A 27,513-nucleotide genomic window follows, 5' to 3' on the forward strand; every position below is an offset into this window, starting at 1 on the left:
GCATCTGCCTAATAGGCTTTTAATAACTTGTATATAAGAATACTTTTCGATCCTACATCATTTTAAAATATACTAACAGCCAAGTGGATTTTAGCATTGGTTTCCATCTGCTTTGTTATTACAAATTCAATCAACTTGCCTACACACTTAAAACTTCTTTGTACCCTCATTGCTATTCACATTTCCCAATAGATTTTGTGAATATATTTCATTTAGTCCCATAGATTGTTAATATAGATTGCAAATAACAATGATCTTTGTGATATCTCATTAGCTACAACTTGCCCACTGGAGTAGTATCCATTTATACATTTTCTTTTATTTTCTTTTTGATAAGCAACTCAGTCCATATGACTATATTCCCCCAAGTCCCGATGGTCTAACTTTGTTCAGACTCCTCCCTTGTGGGACTTTATCAAAACTTCTGAAAATCCTAATTGGTTTGAAAGTGAAGTGAAAGTTTCAAAATGAAACTGGTTTCATTTAGCTAGCATGAAAGAACTGGAGATATTAAACCAATGGATTTTAAGTTAAATATCAAGGTTGAGTATCTATTTGCCTAATACTTAGGGAGACTGAAAATATGGCTGATGGCACCACAACAACAACCTTTCACTCAATGTCAGCAATACCAAAGAGATGATTATTGACTTCAGGAGGAGGATACTGGAGGTCCATGAACCAGTCCTCATTGGTACAGGAGGGTCAGCAACTTTAAATTCCTTGGTGTTATCATTTCAGAGGATCTGTCCTGGGTCCAGCACATAAATGCCATTATGAAGAAAGCACAGCAACACCTCTACTTTCTTAGAAGTGTGCGAATATTTGGCATGTTGTCTAAAACTTTGACAAAGTTTTATAGATGTGTGTTGGAGAGTTTATTGATTGGTTGTGTTACAGCCTGGTATGGAAACACTAATACTCTTGATTGTAAAATCCTGCAAAAAGGATACAGCCTGGTCCATCACAGGTAAAGTCCTTTCCACCATTGAGCACATCTACACGGAGTGCTGTTGCAGGAAAGCATTATTCATCATCAGGGACCCCCACCACCCAGACCATGCGCTCTTCTCCCAACTGCTATCAGGAAACAGGTACAGGAGCCTCAGGACCTGCACCATCAAGTTCAGGAGCAGCTATTACCATTCAATCATCAGGCTTTTGAACCAGAGTAGATAACCTCATCATTTTGTGTTCTCGATAGTTATCGTTTATTTATTGTTTCTTTTTGTATTTGCACAGTTTGGGTTTTTTGTATATTGGTTATTGTCTGTTCTGTTGGGTGCAGCCTTCATTGATTCTGTTGTATATGGTGACATACAGTATATGTACTGTACTTTGACAATAAATTTAATTTGAATACTTAGACTTTTAGTGGGGTTCTTGCTGATGTTGAGTCCAGTAGCTTGCTGAGGAATAATTAGAAAAGTAAATATGCAGGTTGGATCTAATTAAAGGCAGTTGTATAATTAAAGACCTTGTATTTAAAGAGCCTGTTTAATTTCTATTGGAAATTATTCTTGTATACAAGTTATTAACTGGAAAGAATTCTACACTATTTTTGGTATAAACATGATTTTGACCTTCGCAATTGTAAGATCAATACTGAGTAAAAAGGAATATGTCTCGAGGATGTAGATAAGCTAGAAGAATGAAAAATAAAGCTGAAAAGTAGAAAAATGTAAAGCGATGCACCTTTTGACTAAGCAAAGCAAGGCAACTCAGTATGAAAAGAAAATACAAGCTAGATCAGATCATAATAATAATAATAAGTATTGATCCTGAGTGGGAAATTACTTCATTACAGCAGCAACATTTTAAAAACACACTTAGTAATAATAATAAATATAATAATATTACTAATAATAAAGTGCAAATAGTAACATACAATTTATCAATGTGCAGTCCAATAATTACGAAATAATAAAACAGAGGTTATTGTACTATGATGTGTATTCTGTTGCACAGAAATGAATTGTTGTATGTTTATTGCATTTAGTCAGAAAGATTTTCTGTAGTGATCCTTGTGACAGCGGAGCTGAATGAGCCTGTTAGAAAGGGTGCTTTGTGGCTTATTCAGTAGGTCATGAAGGGGATGTGCCTGATTGTACATAATGGATTAACAGTTTGTTTAATGACCTCCTCTTCACCACTAACTCAATAAAGAGCAAGAAGAAAATGACTTGATAATGTGTGTGCAAATCTCTGAAGGTTATCAAAGATCAACATTGGAGTTAATAAAGCATATTGAATATTGTGCTTTATAAATGGACATGTAGAATATAAAAGCCAGAAAATGTTGCTAAGCCTGTAGCAATGCTTTTGCCAATCTCATGGAAGGAAGAATGTGAGTACAACAAGATCCTGTTTTTGAATAGTTCCAGAGATGAGAGATGACCAATGAAATTGAAATCATGATCCTGAGGAGAGGAAGGTAAAAAGAGATTTGATAATTTTCTTTAAAATGGAAGAGCTCAATGGAGTTGATAAAATAAACTTTTTCCTGTAATAACAACTGACTTAGCAAGTTAGGCAGGATCAGAGTTAACATTTCAGATCCAACTCTCTTTATCTGAACTGGGAAAGCAAGAAAACAAATTCATTTTCAGTAACAGTAAAGGTGGGGGCAGGAAGGGTGTAGTAATCCAATTTACATTCAGCTTCTCTCTCTAATTTCAGATATCCAACACCTGCAGTCTTTTTATTTTTAAGCTATTTATTTTGTATGGCTAAGGTTAGTAGAAAAAGGGCCCAGATTCAGAGATGGATCTGATGGTAGTCTTCAAAGGGGAGTTGTATAAATATTTGTGGGAGAAAAAAGCTGCAGAAATAAAAGGGACAAATAGCTAACTGATCAGACCAGAATAAATGGACTAAATGGCCTCCTGTACTATACTATTCCATAATTCTTTGCAACAATAAGATAAATAAACTTCTAAGATTTGTTCAGATTTCCAATAGTAATTAAAAATATAGTAATGCGATACAACTTTATTTTCCATTATCAGCGTGCTGCTAGTTTGTATTTAAGATTTACCATTAGTACAGTACTCAGAGCTGTGACTTTGCCCAGTGTTCTTAATTGTTGCATGGTGCTAGAGACAAGGTACTAACATGATAGATTAGTTGACTGGCAGAGGTCAGAGATTGATGATTAAAAGGTTCTTTTCAAAATGGCTGCTAGTGACTTGTGGAGTTAACATGGGCTGATATTGGGACAGCATCTTTTCACTTTATACATTAATGATTTGGATGAAGGAACTGATGGCATTGTAGCCAAGTTTGCAGATATTACTAAGATAGATGGAAAGCTGGAGTGTTATGGAGACAAGAGGACTTGGACAGGTTAGGAAAGTGGACAAAGAAGTGGCAGTTGAAACACAGTAGGAAGTGTAGATATTAATTATTTCCTAAATGGGAAGAGAATTCTGAAATTAGAACTTCAATGGGGCTTAGGAGTCAGAGTTCAGGATTTGTTTAAGGTTTAGCTTGAAGGTTGAGTCAGTAGCAAAAAAAAAAAACAAATGCAATGTTAGCATTCACTTTACAAGAACTCAAACATAAAAGCAAGCATATACAGTACTGCTAAGATTTTATAAGGTGCTGGTCAGAATGTATTTGGAATATTTTAAGCAGTTTTGGGTCCCATATCTAAGGAAGGGTGTGATGGCCCTAAAGATAACTAAGAGTGCACTACAAGAATGATCCCAGGAATGAATGGTTTAATCTGGTGAACAACTTTTAATATCTCTGGGTGCCTGTACAACAGAATTCCGAAGGATGGGGGGTGGGGTGCGGGATCTCGCTGAAATTTTAGGATACTAATATTATGCACGTAGAATATTTGGAAGTGTTGCAACTTGGATTTCAAAAGAGGCAATCATGCTTGACCAATCACATAGAATTTTATGTGGTAGTACAGTAACTAACATTGTGAAATAGCATTAAAGAGAAAGGACTTGCCTTATTCAATTTTTTTCAAAATCTCAAGATGTCGTAATGAAATTTACAGATCGTATTTCTGGAATATGGTTTCAATTGCTGTATAGGAAATACAGCTTTTAATTCATGCACAGAATGTTCTCAAAACAGTATGCCTAAATGGTTTAAGAGTTTGTGGGTTTTGGCTAAGACACTTGGAAGAAGTCCTTATTTTAAATGCTGCCATGCGGCTATTTATATTTAAGAAGGAAGTGATGCCCCAGAATGAATCTGCCTGGGTGATTACCAGGAAAAAATAAGGAGTTATGGATAAGAGTTGGATTTTAAATTAGTTCAAAATAAGAAACTACTATTCATCATAGAATTATAAGCACACAATGTTTCATGTGATTATTTTGTGTTATATTAATCTCTTGTATATATCTTTGCTCTCCTATAATTCTATTGATAAGCTTTTGTTTCCCTTTATTATATCAATGTTAGCTGCTTTCTTTATGAGGCCAGACAGTAAGTTCTCATTTAGCAGTAACCTTGTATATACATCAACATTTCATGTGGGTTCTCAGTACATCCAATCTTTTTCCTATTTAACCTTCAAAAATTTATATGTTTATAAAACGGTTATTTTTTGATTCTTTCCCTTCTTTCTTTTTCTTTTACCATCTGCTTGTTACTTCTGACACTATCTCCAATGCCATCAAAGGTGTACACTTTTTCCTTTGGATTTTATTGAATGTTTTTTGACATTCCAACCATATTTTAATGTAATTTTCCTGTGATTTATTACATCATGCAGCACAGGCCATATTTTTCAGATCGTGGTTTAGGGGTTTCTTCTTTTATGTTACTGCGTAGGCTAATCAAAATGGTTTCTTTGTTAACTGCTGAGAAAGTTCTCTCTCTAGCAGCTTGTTTGGGTTATAAAGAGAATTGTATTCATTTGCTAACTAATTGGGATAGATGTTACTCTTTCTTGTGTGTCTGTAGGCTATTGTGTTGTGCGGGTTTTGGGGCAGAAGGCGTGATGAGGACAGAGAGGGTGGACGCGATGCTGTAAGCTGGTCGACGGGATGGACCCCGAGTGGGAATCTGAGGCCCAGGGTCTTTGGCGAGGAGAGGAGTCGAAGACAGACTCGTGTGGAGCGTCTGGTCGACCACCGTGGTTGGTCCCAGGCAGCGGGTCGAGGGGGTCGGAGGAGATTGAATGGTGGCAAGAGGACCCCATTACTTGAGCTCCAATTGTTGTGCACGAAGTGGTGGAACTTTAAGTTTGGCACCTTTTACTTTCCTTTTCTATTTTATCTCTATTAATTACATAGTTCCAGTAATATCTATAAAGTGTAATCATTTAATCGCATATGGTGTATTGTCTGTTATTTGGCGGGGTGGGGTACATCACACAGCATCCACACAAACTTGATTACCCAGTTTGGCGGGGCTGAAGGCTGCTTCCCCTAAACAAAAGCGAGTTGAGCGAGCCTGAGGCTTACCAGGGAGCTACTTTGTGGGGGCTCATCTGGGATGTGGGTGCTGTGTGATTGCCCTGTTTAAATCAGTGCTGCTGTGTCTCTGTGGGATTGCTGTTAGTAATGTGTACTTCTGTGGGATTGCGGTTAGCAACGGATTGAGTGGATATTCGTACCTTGGATGAAATGTTAATTCGAATTTTGAGTATGGTTAAAGCTGATAGTGAAGTTGAAACCGTAGCGCAAAAGTTTGATAAAATGATGGGCTCAGACTTTGCTTCAGCACGGGCTAGCGTTGACGTCATGGAGGGTGGATTACCAGTGTCTGTTGGTGCCCCGGGGGATGCAGGGCCAGGGGCTGTCCATACTGTCAGGAGTGAGGGGAAAGAGTGGTTGGAATGTTCCAGCTGTGGCAGGCTCCGCCCAGTCTTTGGAATAATGTCCACCCCTAAAGGGGTGGAGGCGTGGGCAGAGCGTACCTCGCTGTTAGATGAGTGGCAGTGCTCGGCTGAGGGAGAGTGACAGGGATTGGTTGGAAGTTTGGATAGGCGGACTGTTGACATCGTCAGAACTGTCAGGTTCAATTACCCTGTAGTGACAGCTACCAATTATCTGAAAGCAGAGGAAAATGCATTTGGTTCGACTGGAAGTAAAATGCAGCACCTGGGGGGCTTTCCATACCTGTGTTAAGAGATTGGGGAAAAGCTTTCAGTGTATCTTCTCTGGCTAGGAGGGCAGCTAAATTGCTTGCAGTGCCAGGGGGATCATTTAAGGGGATCAGCCCCTCCCTCAGTTGTTCGGCTGATCAGAGAGGTGTCGGGAAACTTAGTGGAGGCCCAGCGGGGGAACAGCTTGGGGTCTCTGGGGGAACATGTTCCCAGCAATGTACCAAGGAACTCCCGAAAGGAAAAGACCCTGTTCCTGAAGGCTTAGCGGGACCATGCCCCCGTGTGTCGTTACGGATAGATTGCAGCACCTCTTCAAGCTAAAATAACCCATTTCTCACAATGTTGCAAGGCAAACAAAATTTCTCATTAATTTATTATTGGGAATAACTGAAATACAACCAGAATAAAACAAGTTCAACGGCTGGAATCAGTCCTGAAAAAAAATCAAAATACAACTTAATTGAACTTGCCTTTTGTATATTTCTTTTATGGAAAATAGTTATGCACATATTACTGTGCCCTTAGATCAGGGGTTCTCAACCTTTATTTTTAATGCTATGGACCCCTACCATTAACTGAGGGGACTATGGACCTCAGGTTGGGAACCCCTGCTTTAAGTAGATACAATGGCCATACTACTGTAAGATCCTCTCTGTTCTGTATTTGTATCCAGCAGCAGAATGGCATGCAAGCCTGGGTTAAGCTTCCTCTACATTAATGAACCAGAACTGGAATTGCAGGCTTAGATGCACTTTGCGTCAACAGCCATGATTTTTTACCTACTGCTTCTAAGTTTGCCATTCTGTGACACTCTAACTCATTAGTTGATCAAATCAAAATCACCTAAAATAGTAGTCAGCTATATAAGATAAAAAATGTATTAACAAATCTGCTCAGATTTTTTGAGTTTGTAATTATCAGGATAGATGAGGGAGAATAATGGAAATTGAAATTTTTCAAAGAACTTAAGAAATTGGATAAGAATTGAATCATTTGGCCTGTTTCAGTGACAGTCTTCCAAGTATGGCACGGTATAGAATTCCATGAATTAATAAAACCCTGCTTAAAGAAACTTTTCCTTATCTCATTTGTATGAACCCTACCAAATCAATGACTCTTGGTTATAGACTCTTCTACTAGACCATTCTGTTCAAGCACTTCAAGTATTTTGTAAGTTTCAAACTGTCTTTTCGTGCCTCAAACCTACCCCCAACTCTGGAACTAGTCTAATACGCTCTCCTCTATCATGTCTTTTTGCAATAAGAAATGAAAACTGCACAATGCCTAGGATTGAATATAGAACAGAACATAGAACAATTTATTATTACTAAGAATAAGGCATATTTACTCCTGTAGTTGTATTGTCTCATGATAAAGGCCAACAGAATAAGAATCAGGTTTATTACCACTGACCTGTTGTGAAATGTGTTTATTTTTAGTGTGTGAGCAGTATAGTGCAAAGCCTACAAAATAAATTTAAGTTTCAATAAGTAAATCATGCAAAAGAAGAATACCAGAGTAGGGTTCATGAATTGATCAGAAACCTGAGGGTGGAGGAGAACAAGGCATTGTGTATGAGTATTCAGGCTCTTGTACCTCCTCCATGATGGTAGTAATGAGAAATGGGTAAGGGTTTTTCCAGTGATAGAGCTGCATGAGTTTCTGCAGCCTCTTTCATCCCGTACATTCAAGGCTGTGATCAAATCAGTCAGAATGCTTCCTACCATAGTTGGTGACATAACAGATCTTAAATTCCTAATGAAGCATTGCTGCTGGTATGCCCTCTGCAATTGCATCAGTGTTTTGGCCCCAGAATAGATCCTCTGGGATATTGATGCTCAGGAACTTGAAGCTCTTCATTCTTTCCACCACTGTTCCCTCAATGAGGACTGGTGCGTAATCTCCTGATTGCCCCTTACTGACATCCATGACTAATTCCTTGGTCTTGCTGACGTTGAATGAAAGCTCCTTGTTGCAGTACTGCTCAACTAGCCAATCTGTCTTGTTCCTGTACTCCCCTTGTTGCCATCTGAAATTCTTCCAACAACAGTGGTTTTATTGGTAAATTTACAGATGACGTTTGAGTTGTGTCTAGCAACACAGCCATGAGTGTAAAGAGAGTAGAGCAATGACATAAGCATGCATCCTTGAGGTGTGCCCCTGTTTGTCAGTGTTGAGATGTTATTTCCAAACTGCACAAAGTGATTTCCCAATGAGGAAGCAGAGGACCCAGTTGTAGAGATACAGTGGCCCATGTTTTGAAGCTTGTTGATTAATAATTGAGGGATGATGGTGTTGAACACAGCTGTAATCGATGAACAGTGACCTGTTGTTTCAGTGCTCCAAAGCAGAGTGGCAAGCCAGTGAGATTGTATCTGCTATAGATCTGTTGTGGTGAAAGGCAAATTGTGGTGGGCCCAAACCCTGTTAGCCAGGAGTTAATTCCAGCCATGACCAGCCTCTCAAAACACTTTGTCACAATAGAAGCGAGCGATACTGTGTGATAGTTTTTAAGGCAGCTCACCTGATCTTCTTGGGCACTGGTTTGATTGTTCTTTTGAAGCAGGTGGGAACTATCACTGCAGCAGTGAGATTTGAAGAGGCCCTTGAACACACCAGCCAATTGGTCGGCACAGGTGTTCAGTACACTTCAAGGTACATCATGGGGCTTAGCATCTTATGAGTGCTCATTGGAGAGTGAAGTATGGCTGCCACTTGCGCTATTAGGTTTTGCCTTCTAGGAAGTAATGGCATGCAAATCTTACCACATTTGTTGTACATCTGATCGTCTCTCTAACTTCACACAGAATTACCTTTTCACTCTCACAATGACATTGTGTAGGTCATACCTGGACTTCTAGTACTGCTGTTTTTGAACACCACAAATCTAGCCCTCAGCAGAATGCTAATCTCTTGGTTCATTCAGGGCTTTTGATTTGAGTATGCTCGGTATGTTCTCGAAGGCACTCACTTATCCACATTGGTCTTGATGAAGTAGGTGATGACGGTGGTGTATTCATTCATATCTGAAGATGAATCCCTGAATATGCTTCAGTCCACCAATTTGAAGCAGTCTTGTAAGCGCTTCTCCAACTCCCTTGACCATATCATCATGATCCTCAGTTTCTGCCTTTTGGGCTAGGAGTAGAAGTACAGTCAGAATGATCGGACTTATGGAGGTGCAGGCATGGGATGGTGTGGTAAGAGTCCTTGATGGTGGTGTAGCAGTGATCAAGTGTTTTGGCTTCTCAAGTCAAGTCGCTTTTTATTGTCATTTCGACCATACACTGCGGGTACAGTACACAGTAAAAACGAAACAACATTCCTCCAGGGCCATGGTGCTACATGAAACAACACAAAACTACACTAGACTAAGTGAGACAACACCAGGCTACACTAGACTACGTAAAACAACACAAAAACTACACTAGACTACAAGTGACCTGTTGATGGTAGTTTATCAGATACTCCTTCAAGCTGGCCTGGAAGTCCTCCGCAATGATCGGGAAGGAATCGGTGTGCACTATCTTGTGACTATTGATCAGCTCGTCCAGTACCAGCTTGATACTTGCCAGAGCCAGAATATATGCTGCAACCAAGGTGACAGCAGAGAGCTCCATCAGCAGATAGAATGGATGACACTTGCCTGCCAGATGTTCTATTTGCCTCCTAATTCCATACTACATTTGTATATCGGTTTTCAATGCCGTGCATATGAACTGTTGGGTCCCATGGAAAATCTCTCATTTAAAAAAAACTCTGTATTTCTGTTTTGTACACCAAGTCAATAATTTCACTTTTTTTCCACATGACATTGCATGTGGCATGTTCTTTCCCACCACCACCCCCTTCTCTTTCCATACCCTCTGCATCCTCTTTAAATTTTCCTACTGACTCATAATCTGAACTTGTTTTGTATCATTGAGAAATTTGAAAATAGGATGTTTAGTTTCCTCAGCTAAATTATTGATTTGATTATGAAATTCCCAAGTTGCTACCAAAAAATCTGGGACATGGAATAAAATTATGGAAAAGGGAATAAAATAATTTTTTCCAACTTTCATTTCTTGTTGTGTGTGTAGATGATGTGGCGATGTAATACAGAAAATTATGATGTCCATTTTTTTAGGAATGCAAACCCTCGTAGATGCAAATGTAGGTTAAGTAATGGAGCAATATCATGGATAAGATAATTTGGAGAAGTAAAAGTTATTTCTGAGGAAAACAAAATGCATTTTAAAATGTAAGAGAACTATTCAAAGGGTCTTGATGTCCTTGTGTTCATCCAAACATTTGAAAATCAAAAGTTACTTCACCTGTTATTGTACAGTGACTGATTTACAACAGGCAATGATGAAACTGCATCTGAAGGTACTGAGTTCAGTTTGATCTCCTTACCCAAGGAAATATATCTTACCATTAAAAAGAATTATTTTCAGTTTTCTGTTCCTCTTTTACAAAAGCTTATCAAAATTTGTTATTTAAAAATCTTCCCCTTAGCTCCAGGTTTTAGCACCATTTGAAGTAGCTTTCACTTAATGCTATCTTTGCTATCATAGGATAACTTTTTCCAGAAGACAGTGTTCTTTAATTCTATTGAAAATTGTTTCAGTTTAAATATTTTCATTCTAAATATGCCATTGTCTTTATTAATCTAATTCTCAGATGCCTTGGTCTACTTCCCTCATGCCCACGTTATTGGTTTTGTTTAAATGTAAGAAACAAGATTTGAAAAGCAGCATTTGTCTTAAACTTAGTATGAAGTCTTATCATTGAAGATCATCTTCCACAATGGATATTTAATGTAAGGTTACTAGTTAACTTTGTTTCAATAAACAGTGAAGAAAATATTAATATACTAGAAAGTTGATATTAGAATTTATGAATTTATGCAGAGTTTAGAAATGCTTGATCAGAAATACAGCAACCTCTTCTAACTTGCCAAATGTGCAACTTTTAGGAAATTCTGCCTCCATCAGCCTGTAATTAAAGTCTGTCACGAGCCTTGTGGCCCATCAGGCTGGTGCTTATGCCGGTTTCTGTGGTGTGAAGCCACTGAGAGTACGAGACTCTTCCCCCCCCCGGATAGGACGCTAGTCTATCACGAGGTTAACCCCCAGCATTTTTGCCGTACCCATTCTCAGCTTGGTAGACTGGAGCATTGTGTGGTTAAGTGCCTTGCTCAAGGACACACACGCTGCCTCAGCCGAGTCTCGAACCCACAACCTTCAGATCAATAGTCCAACGCCCTAGCCACTTGGCCACACGCCACCCATCAGCCTGTAAAAGTGAATTTAAAATACAATCCTTGGATTCTATTTTTTAAAAAATGCAGGAAAATTCTGTCTGATGTCTTGGCCAATATTTGTCTTCAATCAACATAATTTTTAAAAAATCATAATACACAGATATCCATGCATTACTTTTCGTAGGACATTTGCTCTGAGTTGCTTTCAGATTTACTGAGGTTCTGAAAAGAAGTGTATAAATGTAAGTCTTTCTTTTAGAGGAACCTCATAGTGAAAATTATATACTCAAGGTTGGCTCAAATCCAAGTATTTTGATGGATACCATTGTAATGTAGCTTGGCTTTCACTTGTAGCAGGTCTCAGGGGCTCTGTAATGCTGCATCATTTGAAACTTTGGAGTAACAAGCAGTCAGGGAGATGCAGGTGAGTTTCGTCATAAGGTGAAGGATAAGATTGGACCAGTTGCAATGTATCGATTTCATTCTAAACTCTGCTTAGTTTAAAAAATGTTCTTAGTTATGCATCACATCGGAGTTAAGTTTCTGTCAACAATAATTTCTCAAAAAATAAAAACCCCTTATTGTTAACTAGCTTTCTCATGGTATCTGCAACATAATTTTTTTTCTTAAAAGTCTCCCTAGTGACCTAGAATCAGAATGCTTGTATTGGGGTCAAATATCCTAAGCTGTGTGGGTTTTACACAGTGGCCAAATATGCCAGAGCTGGTGATGGTATTAAGATTTTGTTTATCAGATGAATTTTCATCCACTGTGAAGATGTAGAAGTTGATCCTACACCTGCAGATGAAATTAGCAAGGGGTATTTTGTTGATGTGCAAAGGAGGGAATCAAGGATTGATCCTTTGGGTCACCACAATGCATGGATGGGTGGGAAAACATTGCTGGAAACACTCAGGCTATATTTGGATAGGGAAGGGTGGAACACCATGAGCTGGATAATGGAGGTGAGCCTTTAGGGGAATAAGATGTTCCCTTTGTCAATGACAGAATAGTAATGATGGTGAATGATTATGGATGACAGACACAGAGTGTGTCACTTATAGGGTTATTTTGGTGCTCTAGGAGGTGTGGAGGCTGGATGGAGGGTTCAAACTGTAAGTTATTGAGAGGCTTGAACCATCAGGAAAATATTCCTTTAGAACTGTTTCCAGGACGTACTTATTTCTAATTATTTGTCAAAAATGAAACATGGAATTAAGTGCTTTTGGTTTATGTTGAGGTATATTTTGTGGTAAAAGGAAATGACAGACCATTCTTCGAGCAGTTTGTAAGAGAAGATGTTACAGCATGATTTGCTTCTCAGTATTTACTGTTTTATTCTTGCTTTGGTACTATAGTTGGGATATCAAGAACTAATTAAATAAATCCTTGCATAGTCAGTTTTTTTTCATTAGTGCTTATTAAAGAATAAGGTAAAATCCAACACCTGATAACTAACTATGACTTTTACTTTTTGTTTTCTAGATCATGTCTCCATTGGGGGGCTCGGGGACAGTTTCTATGAATATTTGATCAAAGCCTGGCTTATGTCTGACAAAACTGACGAAGAAGCAAAAGCAATGTATTATGAGGCATTACAGGTACAGAATTTCTTGAATCCTTAAACTATCTCTATGGAACTTTGCAAATTTTGTTTTAAATTCAAGAAGCTTGAAGCATCATTAGGCTGCTTTGTTCTTGAGAAGCCAATATGTTTGTTCCATCATGGATATTCCCCTTGCAGAGATGTTTCACAATATCAAACATGAATGTAGGTAGGATTAAATGAAAAAAAATAATTACATTACTAATTGGTAACTAAATAATTGTGGAGCTGAGAAAGTGCATTAGACTTTTATTATATGAAATAGAGTACATGGAATGGCTTCATAGTTGCACTGAATGCACATCTGTTGACAGGCTCCTCAGATCCTGGACAACCACACATTCAGATAGTGTCATCAAATGAAAGAATTCAGAATACTGCGTTTAAACCGTAAACAGCAGCTGATGCCACTATTTATGTTAAAGAGGCTAATTGCAATGTGAGTGAAGTAGTCACTATATTGCAAAATGGTGTGTTGATAGGAAAGGAACACCATGGAGAATGGTTGACTATGTAGGAGTCCTATAAGCACTTCACACTCTTTATTAGGCATTCACCCTTGAATATTGAGAAGTCTCTGATTCCTCTTGGAGATATAAATAATCTATTATTATTCAACCAAAATTGGTATTCCTCCAGTTAATAACTTTTACTTTGGATTGCTCCTCCTTTCTTTTCTATAACTGACCTAAATCTTATTATAATGACCATCTCCTAAATGTCTCCCACTAAAATTTTGTGCATTTGACTCAACTCGTTTTTCAAAAACAGGCCCACATTTGACTAGAAAAACTACTCTAGAAAATTATCCTCAACATATTCCAGCAAATCTTCACTCTCTTTACCCTTAACATTATTACAATTGCAGTTTACATTGCGATAATTAAAGTCCACCATTATAATTATCTGGTAGATTTAACTCTTTTCTGTAATTTCCATGAAAATTTGCTTCTATATATCAGTCTTGCAATTAATTACCTGTGGAATATGCCCAGAGTGTAATGTTCTCCCTACTTCTTCTTGAGTCTAATTGAACAGATTCTGCATTTGATACCTTTTTGACAACCTTTTTGCCCAGCCTATAATAGTTCCTTGCTCAATACAGCTTCCCTTCCTCCTTACTTTTCTTCCCTATATTTCCTAAGCACCTTGTATTCAAAAATACTTAATGCCTCTGTCCTGCCCCTTATTGTTATCACTGTCACATCATATTCTCAGCAGCTATCTCTGCCTGAAGTTCACTGACCTTATTTGCCATACTCTATGCACTCACATACATGCATTGTGAATTGGTAGTTTCTCAGTCTCTGTTTGTAGTTTTTCTCTGATACAATGTACTTCTTTGTTCTACCGTGAATGCCAACAAGAAAATGCTCAGGGTAATATATAGTGACATTGATAATAAATTTACTTTAAACTTTAAAAAATTAGTTGTTATTTTATTTTCATTTTCACTGACTCCCTTCTGTTTCTTTTGGGATTTTTTGTATTTAATTTATTTTACTTCTCCTTACTCTGCCTCCAATTGCTTGTGTACTCTTGTGCTTTTACACTGCTATGTGCTGAAACGTTAAGTTCCTTGTATGGTATGGAAACACCAATGCCCTTGAACGGAAAGCCTACAAAATAGTAGTGGATACTGCCTACTCCATAATAAGTAATGTCCTCCCCACCGTTGAGCACATTTACATGGAGTGTTGTCACAGGAAAGCAGCATCTATCAAGGACCCCCACCATCCAGACCATGTTCTCTTCTCACTGCTGCCATCAGGAAGGAGGTACAGGAGCCTTGGGTCCCACACCACTAGGTTCAGGAACAGTTATAACTCTTCAACCATCAGGCTCCTGAACCAGAGGGGATAACGTCACTCACCCTAACACTCTACTGTATCCACAAACTATGGACTCACTTTTGAGGACTGTACAATTCAGGTTCTCAAATGTATTTATTAGTTTTCTTTCTCATTTTGTATTTGCACAATTTGTCGTCTTTGCACATTGGTTGTTTGTCTATCTTTGTAGTTTTTTTTATTGATTCTGTTGAATTTCTTTGTATCTACTGTGAATGCCCACAAGAAAAAGAATCTCATGGTGACATATATGTACTTTGATAATAAATTTACTTTGAACTTTGAAATAATCTAGTTATTATTAACCCTGTCATTGTTTAAAATTGGTGAATGGATTTTTAATATTTTTGTCTTTTAAGTGTACAACTTATTAAATTTTAATAGTTTTTTCAGTTTATTAAAGCTATTGAATGCAGAAGTCTTTTAACAAATATTTGTAGTCAGCAAAGCTTTATCTACTTTCAGAGGTATCAAGTATAGTATCTGTTCACTACACTGCTCAAGTCCCAGCTACCATTCTGATCATGTCGTGCAGTCTGTTTCACAGAGGGCAATGAAAAAGACTGAGTGCATCAAGCCCAGGTGCAGGTCTACACAGACCACACTATCATTCTAGGCACCACAATCTGGCTGAACAAAATAAGTAACGATAAAAGATCTTGTAACTTGACATAACATGGATAGTACCAGAATAAATGTTACAAGAAGTGCAAAATTCTTCAACTTTATTCCATACTTGGCAAGTGATAATGATATGCAACACAGAAATGGGTCCAGTGATCCAGTGTGTCTCCTCCATCCACTTTTTGTCCATCTATATCATCCCATTTCCCTAATTTAGACCATATACTTCTATCCATGTGCTTTTCTAAATGCCTTTTAAACGTAGTGACTGTTTCTGCCATCTGTGTGGTCGGTTGCGGGGCGGGGGGCGGTGTTGGTGGGAATATCTGATTACCTTCCTTACAATTGCTTTCTGTAATTTTATACAGCTATACAGTATCAAGTAACTCCTTTGCCTCCTTCACTTCAGGAGAAACAAGCCTGAAAACAAGCCCAGCCTATTTACTCTCTCTTTACAGCTGAAGTTCTCTTATCTAGACAACATCCTGGTGAAAGATCTGTTCCCTTCTCCCAAACTGCATCCCAACCAGTGTTTGTAAAGTTACCACATTATTTTTCTTTTTGGAGTGAATGAGGATGAGTGGTGACTAGATACAGGTGTGTAAGATTATAAGAGCCATAAATAGAGTAGACACCAGCAATTTTTTCCCAGGATGGCAATGGGTAATACCAGAGGATATCCTTTTAAGATGAGTGGAGATGTCGGAAGTAGGTTTTTGTTTATACGGAGTGGTAAGTGTCTGGTGACACCATGGGCCAAAGGGCCCATATTGTACTGTACTGTTCTATAACATCACACTTATTTCTGTGCTCCAACCTATGACAGTAAGCATGCCACATACCACCTTCAACACTCTGCCTGCATTGCTATTTTCAGGGAACTGTGGGCTTGTTTCCCTAGGTCTCTCTATTTCTGAACATTACCATGTCTTGCCCTCATTTGACTTCACTTCACACTTGTTAGGATTAAATTCCACCTGCCATTTTTCTATCTGATATGTATATTTACCAAGGGAGTTCACTGCCATTGTGATTGTGGCTGTTTACATCCAACCCGCCCCCCCCCCCCCCCCACTGTGCCAATATTGGGGAAGCTCTACGTTGCCTCTACTGTTGCTAGAGACTTTAACCCTGCCGGCTTTAAAACAGTCCTGTCTAAATTCTATTAGCATGTTGATTTTACGATCAGTGGAGAAAACACATTACACCTCATTTATACCAACATCCATGTTTACAAGGCTGCTTCCCCCAACCTCACCTTGGATACTCTGACCACTTATTACACTAATTGTTGCAACCTCAACAGGACAGTTTTGAAAACTCGACTGGAACGTGTTCAGGGAGGTGACTACCTATGACCATGACATTAATATCGATGAATATGTGGGACACTCTGTAGCTATATGGGGAAGTACATTGAGGATGTCACCATTATTAAACACATCTCTGTGAGGGCAAATCAGAAGCCATGGTTGACAGTTGAGGTCTGCGCACCTCTGAGAAATCGGGATGCTGCCTTCAGTTTGGGGAACAGGGTGGTTCTTGGGTCCACAAGAGCAGCACTTTCCTGCATCATTAGGAAGGCAAAATGGAATTATTGGACTTTACAGTGACACCAGAGACATGAGGTGCATGTGGCAGGACATTTAGACCATAATGTCCACCCTGCACATTTCTTCCTGATGGGCTGAATGATTTTTGTGAATGGAATGATGTGGCAATGAGGAAGGTCCCTCTCCTCATCCCCCTCCCCCAAAGAGCAAGCAGTCTGGCCACAGCTGATGCAAGTAGGACCCTAACCAGGGTCAACCCATGTAAAGCTGCAGGTTTGATAACATACCCGGTTGGGTGCTGAGAGATTCTGCAGACCAGTTAACAGAGGTTCTAACAGACATCTTCAACATATCTCTGGAAAGTTCATTGTCCCTGCAGACATCAAGGCAGCCACCATCATCACAGTGCACAGGAGGATCACAGTAACCTGCCTTAATGGCTCTAATGGCTCCTTTCCAGGGTACTGACCTCAACAGTAATGAAATGCTTTGAGCAGCTGGTTAGGACTGCATTAAATCCCATCTTCCTGCTACAATTTACTTATCACTCAAATCGGTCCACTGATGATGCCATGGCCTCTGCCTTCCATTTTGTCCAGTCCCACCTGAAAAATGGTACCTCGTTTGCCTGGATGCTATTTATCAGTGTGTAACACAGCAATCCTTCAGAAGCTGGTGGGTAAACTGACCTTGTTGGGTCACAACACCTCTTTCTGTAACTGGGTCTTGGACTTCTTGGCAGAGGCCACAGCCAGTCTGTGTTGGTAGCAACATCTCTGGCTCCATTGTGCTGAGCACAGAAGTCCTCCAGGGCAGTGTGTTCAGTCCATTACTGTTCATGTTATTGATGCATGACTACTGCTAAACCCAGCTCAAACCGAGTCATCAGTGAATTTGATAACAGAATTTGATAACCTCATCAGATGGTGTAGAGAGGAGGTAGAATGGTGCGAGCACAACAACCAGAGTCTCAGTGTAGACTAGAAAAAAGAGATGACTGTGGACTTTAAGAAGGTGCAGGCTGACTACTATTCATTGCACACAAATACCTCCTCTGTGGAGAGAATTAGGAGCATCAAATTTCTGGGAGTGTACATAATGGATAATCTTACCTGGTCCATCAACGCCACCTCTTTAGACAAGAAAGCACAGCAGCTTTTTAATTTCCTGAGGAGATTGAGGTGAGCAAAGCTTCTACACCCCCCCCCCCACCCCAAATCTCTCATTCAAAACAATTTTTTAAAGGGGCACCATTGAGAGTGTCCTGACCAACTGCATCACTCTGGATACAGGAATTGCAAGGTATCTGACTGCAAGACCCCACTAAGGATTGCAAAAGGAGTCCTAAAGAAGGGTCTCAACCTGAGACGTTAACTGTTTGTTCATTTTCATTGATGCTGGGAGGACTGTCAAGAGAATCACCAGGATCTCCCTTCCACCTGACTGAGAATTTTATCAGGAACGTTGTAAAGGATCCCTCCCATCCATCCCACAATGTCTTTGACCCCCAAGTGTCAGACAGGAGGTACCCATAGCATTAGGACAAGGAATATTTGGATGGGAAACAGCTTCTTCCCCCAGGATGTAAGACTACTGTGAACTCCCTGCCACCATCGAGGTCTCATCATGTATGAAATGCCAGTATCGTTGTACTGTGTACTTTTTAACTTGTGTTGTAAATGCATCTTATGCTAAATGTCAGTCTTCTGGAATATTGTTCATTATTTGTTAATTCAAAATTACTTTGTGTTGTGTGTCAGTTATGTGTACCGTGTTACGCATCTCGGTCTAGAGGAATGTTGTTTAATTTGGTTGTTTACATGTATAAGGATGAATGGACAATGAAATTGAGCTTGAACTATATTCTGTTGCAATCCTAGATATCTTCCTTTGCTATCCACAACACTACTAACTTTTGTGCTATCAAAAATTTTCCTCTTACATTTACATCCAAGTTATGCAATAAAAATGTGTTTACAGTAGCATTACAGGTATGTAGGTACAGACAACAGAACATAAATTATACATAAAAATTATGCCATACTGTGGGGGTGGGGGAGAAAGTGAGTAAAAGTGCGTGTTATGCATCTTTAACAATATCTATGATAAAATTGTATCTTGAGCTCTTTTTTTAAAAAAAAGTTTGGAAATAACATAAGCCATCTCATTTTCAAGTTCTGCTTGGTTACATTTGTGTTGCTGGAGAATTGGAAGGAGGCTGGTGTGGAATGTTTTTAAAAAGCTGAAAAGAACATTTTGTATAGTTGCAGACCCAATGTTGATGAAAGACAAACTCTTGAGAAAGAGTAAATTAGAATTAACTGAGACATGGGTTAATCAAGGATGGTCAGTGTGGATTTGTTAACCAAAGCTTTAGTTGATTCAATTTTTAATCAATTCTCAAGGAGAGTCAGTGAAGTCATGATGCAGTCTGCATGAATTTTAGCAAGGTATTAGACAGGTTGATTGGTAAAATAAAATTTTTTTGGCTAAGTAAAAGCCTATGGAATTCAAGTGAAAATAACAATTAAAAATTGTGAGAGACAGCAAAGGTTAATTATCAACCAGAGCTTTATTGACTTGAAGGCTGGGTGCGGTGGGTATAAGTCTTAGTACCAGTCTTTTGCTTTTTATGCTAAATGTTAATAAATGATAGTTAAATTATTATTAATGGTGACGAAGAAAGAGCTAGGCTACTGATTAGAAGAGTGACAAAGTGATGGTAATTAATTAGAGGGGAACGTTAGGCAGAGCACTTAAATTAAACTTGCAGGGTTGATCCTGAGCTCCCATATCTTAATAATACTCCATCCCACTTTCACTCTGACATTTCTCTCTCTAGCCTCTTGAATTGTTCTGGTGAAGTCTAATGTAAGCTTAAGGAACAGCATTTTGTCTTTCATTTGGATATATTACAGCCTCACAACTAAAATTTGAATTCAGCAATTTCAGACAGTGAATCTGTCCATTCAAATGAAAACTAGTCAGTTGTGATGAAAGGTCATCAACGTGTAACATAAGTTTTTTTTCACACAGCAGGTGCTGCTGTCCTGCTGGCTATTTCCAGCATTTACTTTTATTTCTGATTTCAGAAGTTTCCAAGAAAGCTGATGAAGGCAAGGCAGTGGATGTTGTCTACATGGACTTTAGCAAGGCATTTGAGAAGGTCCCGCATGGGAGGTTGGTCAAGAAGGTTCAGTCGCTCGGCATTCACGAAGAGGTAGTAATTGGATTAGACATTGATTTTGTGGGAGAAGCCAGAGTGTGGCAGTAGATGGTAGTAGATGATTGACTCAGCAGGAATTGGTGCTGGGTCTGTTGTTTGTCATCTATATCAATGATCTGGATGATGATGTGGTTAACTGGATGAGCAAACTTGCAGATGACACCAAGTGGTGGGTGTAGCAGACAATGAGGAAGACGATCAGTGCATGCAGTGGGGTTTGGACCAGTCGGGGGCAAAATGGCAGATGGAAGTGAATGCAGACAAGTGTGAAGGGTTGCACCTCGATGGGACCAACCAAGGTAGGTCGTACAGAGTGAATAGCAGAGCACTAAGGAGTGCTCTAGAACAAAGGGGTCTGGGAATACTGGTCCATAATTCATTGAAAATGGCATCACAGGTAGACAGGGTTGTGAAGAAAACATTTGGCACATTGGCCTTCATAAGTCAAAGTATTGAGTACAGGACATGGACGTTATGTTTGAAATTGTATAAGATGTTGGTGAGGCGGAATTTGGAGTATTGTGTGCAGTTTTGGTCACCCACCTACCTACAGAAAAGATCTAAGTAAGGTTGAAAGATTGCAAAAGCAATTTACAAGGATGTTGCTGGGACTGAGGAACCAGAGTTGTAAGGAAAGAATGAATAGGTAAGAACTTTATTTCTTGGAACCTGGAGGATTGAGGGGAAATTTGATAGAGAAATTCAAAGTCGAGGGGTATAGATAGGGTAAATGCAAGCAGGCTTTTTCCACTGAGGTTGGATGAGACTACAACTCGGTCATGGGTTAGGAGTGAAAGGTTTAAGGGGGAACATGAGGGAGATCTTCACTCAGAGGGTCATGAGAGTGTGGATCAAGCTGCCAGTGCAAGTGATGTATGTGAGCTCGATGGCTAAGTTTAAGAGAAGTTTGGATAGGTACATGGATGGTAGGCATATGGAGGGCTTTGGTCCTGGTACAGGTCAATGGGAGTAGGCGGTTTAAATGGTTTGGTATGGACTAGATAGGCTAAGGGGCTTGCTTCTGTGCTGTACTTTTCTGAGTCTATTACTTTGGTTTTTTTTTTTGTATCCTGCATTTCCAACATTGTGTGTCCACCCTCTGTGTCCCTCAGTCATCTCTTCCTATTTATATTTTCTCTGTACAGATTGCCTGTAAGTAATATGCCTCGTCACCGTTTCTGAGCCTCTTGTGTGACATTCATTCTCCCTTAGTATCCATCCTATCTTAGATATCCATCCTGCTGTTTGTTTAACATTTAAAAGGTTTGCACTGCATAAATCTCCTTTATACTATGCTCTCTTTATTTAAAAAAAACAACAGAAATATTTAAAAAACATTTAAAATGTTTATTTACCAACTTAAACTATCATCAATCTGAAATATTAATTATTTTTCTCTCTCCGTAATGCTGCTTCTCCTCCTAAATACTTCCAGCATTTTCAGATATGATTCAATGATTGAACAAGCTTGAAAGGCTATGGAGCTTACTATTTCTTTTGTTTGGCCTTTTTACTTGGCCTTTGGATAGTCTTCTACAGTGCTTTGTACCAAGATGCATTTGCAATTGTAACATAGTTAGTGATTTTTAAAATTTACTTGTGGATGGATTGTAGCACAGATAATAGAACTGCTCCCTCATAGTTCCAACAGGCCAGGCTTGATCCTGGTTTTGCCTGCATGAGCTTTACCATTCTTCCCTTGACTCCATGGTTTCCTCCAGATGCCCCAGTTTTCTCCCACGTGCTAAAGACTTGCAGGTTTGCAGGTTGCTGGGCCACTGTAAATTGTCCTGGTCTGTAGGTGATTGATAAATGACAATGTAAGAAGAACAAAAAGGGATTAGTGCGAATTGGTTTTGATAGTTATTGCATACCTAGTGAAATTAAAGTCCTGTTTTCTGTGCATTTTATGACACTAATACAAGTTTTTACCAAGTAGCTTTTCAAATATTTGTGAGAAGTACAATTTCAAGTACTTTGAGAATTTACTGTAAATGTTATTGTTTGGTATTATAGTTCTTTCCTTCTAACAATGATATTGAATGTTACGTTACTTTATGCTGCAACTTTCATTTGCTCCAAACAGTAGCCACTGCATAACATTTATAATTTAAACTCAAAAGCTTAACTGAGGATGATTGCAATTATTTAATACAGGGGCTCCCAACCTTTTTTGTACCATGGACCCCTACCATTAACTGAGGGGTCCATGAACCCCAGGTTGTGAACTCCTGATTTAATGCCAGATTTCTTAATTTAAACATTATATTGTTCTGCAATAACTATTGGCTGTTCTCTTTGTGCTTCTGCAGGCTATAGAGACAAATCTAGTGAGGAGATCTGCCAGTGGTTTGACTTATATTGCAGAGTGGAGAGGTGGAATACTGGATCATAAAATGGGGCATTTGGCATGTTTCTCAGGAGGGATGCTAGCCATGGGAGCAGATGATGCACCAGCAGATAAGTCTAAGCACTACATGGAATTGGCAGCAGAAATCACCTTCACCTGCCATGAATCGTATAAACGATCAGGTGAGATATTTATTCTTCAAAATCATACCACTGAATGCGATTGCAAAGATATTAATATTTAACAACATATAATGCCAGTCAGATAGTGAATCAACCTTGTAAATCAGTCTTTATGTTATAGAAAATACCTGTGTGCTTGTCATGATTACATTCATTATATAACACATAGCCAATATAATGCAGTAGTGGATCATTTTGTGTCATACAACCTAATAACTGTAATCTGACCTGTAATCTATGATTGCAAAATGATCAAGGCTAGGAACTGAATATAGAGGGATATTTGGCACTTTGGAAAGGGAAGCGAAAAGCAAAAAGAGATGGGGTTAATTTGTTAATAAAGGATGAGATAACTGTAAATGGTGAGGAATGATACTGGCTTAAGCTCAAGGTGTCGAATAGATTTGGGTGTAGATTTTTTTTTAAATGAAAGGTAGAAATCACTGGTAGGAGTAATACATTGAGCCACTAACAGTGATTAGTAGTGGTTGTCCATTGATCTGATGATGACAGGAGACCTGTGGGGAGAGTTTTTAAAGAGGGAAAGCCAATGCACTGGGGTAGTTCCACTCTCTCGACCTCAGAAGTCCGGGTCCAGTGGTACGAACAAATGTAACAAACTAGAGTCATGCTTGGTTGCAGTGAATGACTATGATGTCTGCTGTACCTTGTCCTGCTCTTTCCTCTCCACGGACCATTGCAGAACCACCTTCCTAGTTATTGGATCTCACTGTAGATCTTATCCACCCAGTCCACTGGAGCTGACTTTACATGCTAGGACAGGCGTGTCCCAGTCTCACTGGGGTGTGAGGCCTGCCGGCTACTAACACTGATAACACAGTGGCAAAATATTGACTGGGAAGCAGTGTTTTTACTGAAATGTTTATGGATGATTTTAATCATTAGGTAGAATGGAAAAACCAAATTGGCAAAGGGAACGTTGGGGATGAGTTCATAGAGCATTTGAGATGTTTTTTCATATGTTTTCTTAGAATAGTGGGTTCAGGAACCAAGCAAGTAGTGGGCTAGTTAGATTATGTATTGTTTAATGAGAGTGGATAATTAATGATATCATAATAAAGGATCCTTTAAGAAAAGAAGATCAGAACATGATAGAATTTCAAGCCTGAGTCTGAATCTAGCCTTTAAAATTTAAATAAAGACAAATAATAATGGTATGAGGATAGAGCTGGCAAAACTGAACTGGACAAACAGATTAAACATTAATGATGGTTTCAGATTTTAAGATGAGGTATACATTGCCAAGAAGAGAATACCTGAAATAATGCTTGATTCTTAAAGGATAAGACTGGGTTGCATGGTAGCACAGCAATCAGCGTAACACTTTTACAGCACCAATGACCAGAATTCAATTCCACTGCTTTTTGTAAGAATTTTCTACATTCTTCCTATGACACGGTGGGTTTTCTTCAGGTACTCAGTTTCCTCCCGCATTCCAAAGTCAGTAGATTAATTAGTCATGTAGGTGTTAATTGGGCAGCGCAAACTCGTTGGACCAGAAGTGCTTGTTACCATGCAGTATCTGAATAAAATAATGGGAAGTGGAGAAATGGCAGACTTCCTAAATAATTATAGTGGATCAGTTAAAGATCTGGAAGAGGGGGCTGAGTGTAGTGTATCTAAGTTTGCTGATGATACTAAATTGAGCAGAAAAGCAAATTGTGCTGAAGATACAGAGAGTCTGCAGAGAAATATAGATAAGTTAAGTGAGTGGGCAAGGATCTGGCAGATGGAATACAATGTTGGTAAATGCAAGATCATCCATTTTGGAAGGAAAAATGGAAGAGTAGATCATTATTTAAATGGTAAAAAATTGCAGCATACTGCTGTGCAGAGAGAATTGGGAGTGCTTGTGCATGAATTACTAAAGGTTGGTTTGCAGGTATAGCAGGCTATCAAGAAGGCTAATGGGATGTTGGCCTTCATTGCTAGAGGGATTGAATTTAAGAGTGGGGAAGTTATGCTGCAACTGTACAGGATACTGGTGAGGCACACCTGGAGTACTGCATGCAGTTCTGATCTCAGTTTTGGAGGTGGTGCAGAGGAGGTTCACCAGGTTGATTCCAGAGATGAGGAGGTTAGACTATGAGGAGAGATTAAGTCACCTGGGACTGTACTCGCTGGAATTCAGAAGAATGAGAGCAGTTCATGTAGAACCATATAAAATTATTAAGGAGATAGATAAGATAGAGGCAGGAAAGTTGTTTCCACTGGTAGGTGAGACTACAACTAGGAGACATAGCCTTAAGATTTGGGGAGTAGATTTAGGACGGAGATGAGGAGGCGTTTCCCTGAGGATGCTGAATCTGTAGAATTCTCTGCCCAATAAAGCAGTGGAGGCTACCTCAGTAAATATATTTAAGACAAGGTTGGATAGATTTTTGCATAGTAGGGGAATTAGGGGTTATGAGGAAAAGGCAGGTGGGTTGGAGATGAGTCCATGACCAGATCAGCCATGATTTTATTGAATGGTGGAGCATGTTCAACGGGCCAGAGAGCCTGCTCCTGCTTCTATTTCTTATGTTCTTGGGTTGAGTTGGTGGTAAGGTAGGCAAATGCAATATTAGCATTCATTTTGAGACGACTAGAATATAAAAGCAAGGATATAATGCTGAGGCTTTATAAGACACAAGTCAGACTGCACTTGGAGTATTGTGAACAGTTTTGGGCCTCTTATCTAAGAAAGGATGTGCTGGAGAGGGTCCAGAGGGGGTTCACGAGAATGATTCGGGGAATGAAACAGTTAATGTATGAGAAGCATTTGATGTCTCTGGGTCTGTACTTGCTGGAGTTTAGAAGAAAGACTAGGGATCTCATTGAAACCTATGGAATATTGAAAGACTTAGATAGAGAGGATATGAAGAGGATGCTTCTTATAATGGGGGAAGTCTAGGACTAGAGGGCATGGCCTCAAAATAGAGGGATGACCATTTAAAGCAGAGATGATGAGGAGGAACTTTATCCAGAGGGTGGTGAATCTGTGGAATTCATTGCCACGGATGGCTGTGGTGGCCATGTCATTGAATATATTTAAAGTGGAGGTTCTTGATTAGAAAGGTATCGAAAGTTACAGGGAGAAAGCATGAGAATGGGGTTGAGGGGGAAAATAAATCAGCCATGATGGAATGGTGGAGCAGACTCAATGGGCCAAATGGTGTACTTCTGTTCCTGTGTCTTATGGTCTTATGACTGCAAAGTTACAAAGCTCGTGCCATTATTTCTGAGAGGACTTAGACAGAAAGCAGGCACAATATTCCACTGAGCTTCTATCAATCATTGGGGAAAATCCTAGAACCCTGTATCAAGGAAATAATAGCAAGGCATTCATAAAATCATCACATTATCAGGCAGTCAACATGGTTTTATTTGGAGGAAATTATGTTTGACAAACTTACTAGTTTTCTTTGCAGACCTAATGTTCTGACTAGATTAAGTGGGACCAATAGACGGCAATCAATAGCTAGTGGAATGATGTAGGTCATTGCTGGAGCCTCAACTATTTTTAAACTGAATGAAGGGTCTGACATTCTGTGGCCATGTTTACTAATAAGATAGACTGTTAGCAATCTATGAGGGAATGCAGAGTGTGGAAAAAGGTAGATTGGTTAAGTAAATGAAGAAATTAACAGATGGCAGTAATATGAGAAAGTATGGGAAGGGAAGAATGAAAAGCAAGCTATTATTTAAACTGAGCAGGCTGGCCAAATGTTGTGGTATTAAATGTTCTAGTAAATGAAACACAAAATGTTAACACTTAGGTGCAGCAAGTAATGAAGCTGATACAATGATGGCCTTTGTAGCAAGAGTTAGAGGTTATAAAAATAGTTTTGATGCAACTTTTATAAGGCACTGAGACTGAAATTGAGGTACTGCATACAGTTTTGGTCTTCATATCTAAGGAAGGATGTGCTTCATTAGAGGCATTTCAGAGAAGGTTCATTAGATTGATTCCTGAGGCAAGTGGGTTGACAAGTGAGAGTTGGAATCAATGGATAAGCTTATTGAAACATTATATTTTCAGGGGGTATTGACAGGCCAAATGCTGAGAGGATGTTTTCTCTCAAGTCAAGTTAAGTTTATTGTCGTTTCGACCATAAGCTGCTGGTACAGTAAAAATGAAACAACATTTCTCCAGGACCATGGTGCTACATGAAACAACATAAAACTACACTAGACTATGTGAGACAGCAGAAGGCTACACTAGACTACGTAAAACAACATAAAAAACTGCACTAGACTACAGATTTGCACAGGACTACATGAAGTGCACAAAACAGCGCAGGGCAGTACAATAATTAATAAACAAGACAATAGGCACAGTCGAGAACAAATTACAATATAATAGATGATGTAGATGTCAGTCTAGACTCTGATGGCGTGGGGGAAGAAACTGTTACACAATCTGGTCGTGAGACCCTGAATGCTTCAGTACCTTTTGCCAGATGGCAGGCGGGAGGAGAGTTTGTCTGAGAGGTGCGTGGGGTCCTTCACAATACTGTTAGCATTGTGGGTGCAGCATGTGGTGTAAATGTCTGTAATAGTGGGAAGAGACACTCCGATGATTTTCTCAGCTGACCTCACTATCTGCTGCAGGGTCTTGCGATCCGAGGCGGTGTAATTCCTGAACCAGGCAGTGATGCAGCTGCTCAGAATGCTCTCGATACATCCTCTGTAGAGTGTGGTGAGGATGGGGGGTGGGAGATGGACTTCTCTCAGCCTTCGCAGAAAGTAGAGACACTGCTCATGGGTATGTGTAGAATAGGTGTTGGAATAAATA

At 39.3% G+C, this 27,513-nt stretch overlaps 1 protein-coding gene across 3 annotated transcripts in view; it reads left to right on the plus strand.

Moving 5' to 3' along the window:
• The window catches only part of LOC140190636 (mannosyl-oligosaccharide 1,2-alpha-mannosidase IA-like), a 108,544-nt gene that overhangs the window by 66,873 nt on the left and 14,158 nt on the right, over nt 1-27,513 (plus strand). For all 3 annotated transcript variants that reach the window (XM_072247381.1, XM_072247382.1, XM_072247383.1), the window contains 2 exons: nt 12,810-12,925; nt 22,496-22,715. In XM_072247381.1, coding sequence (XP_072103482.1) covers nt 12,810-12,925; nt 22,496-22,715 — 336 coding nt within the window. The remainder of the gene's footprint in view (nt 1-12,809; nt 12,926-22,495; nt 22,716-27,513) is intronic.

Source organism: Mobula birostris, chromosome 30 (genome assembly GCF_030028105.1).
Source record: "Mobula birostris isolate sMobBir1 chromosome 30, sMobBir1.hap1, whole genome shotgun sequence".
In the NCBI taxonomy this organism is placed as follows: Eukaryota; Metazoa; Chordata; class Chondrichthyes; order Myliobatiformes; family Myliobatidae; genus Mobula; species Mobula birostris.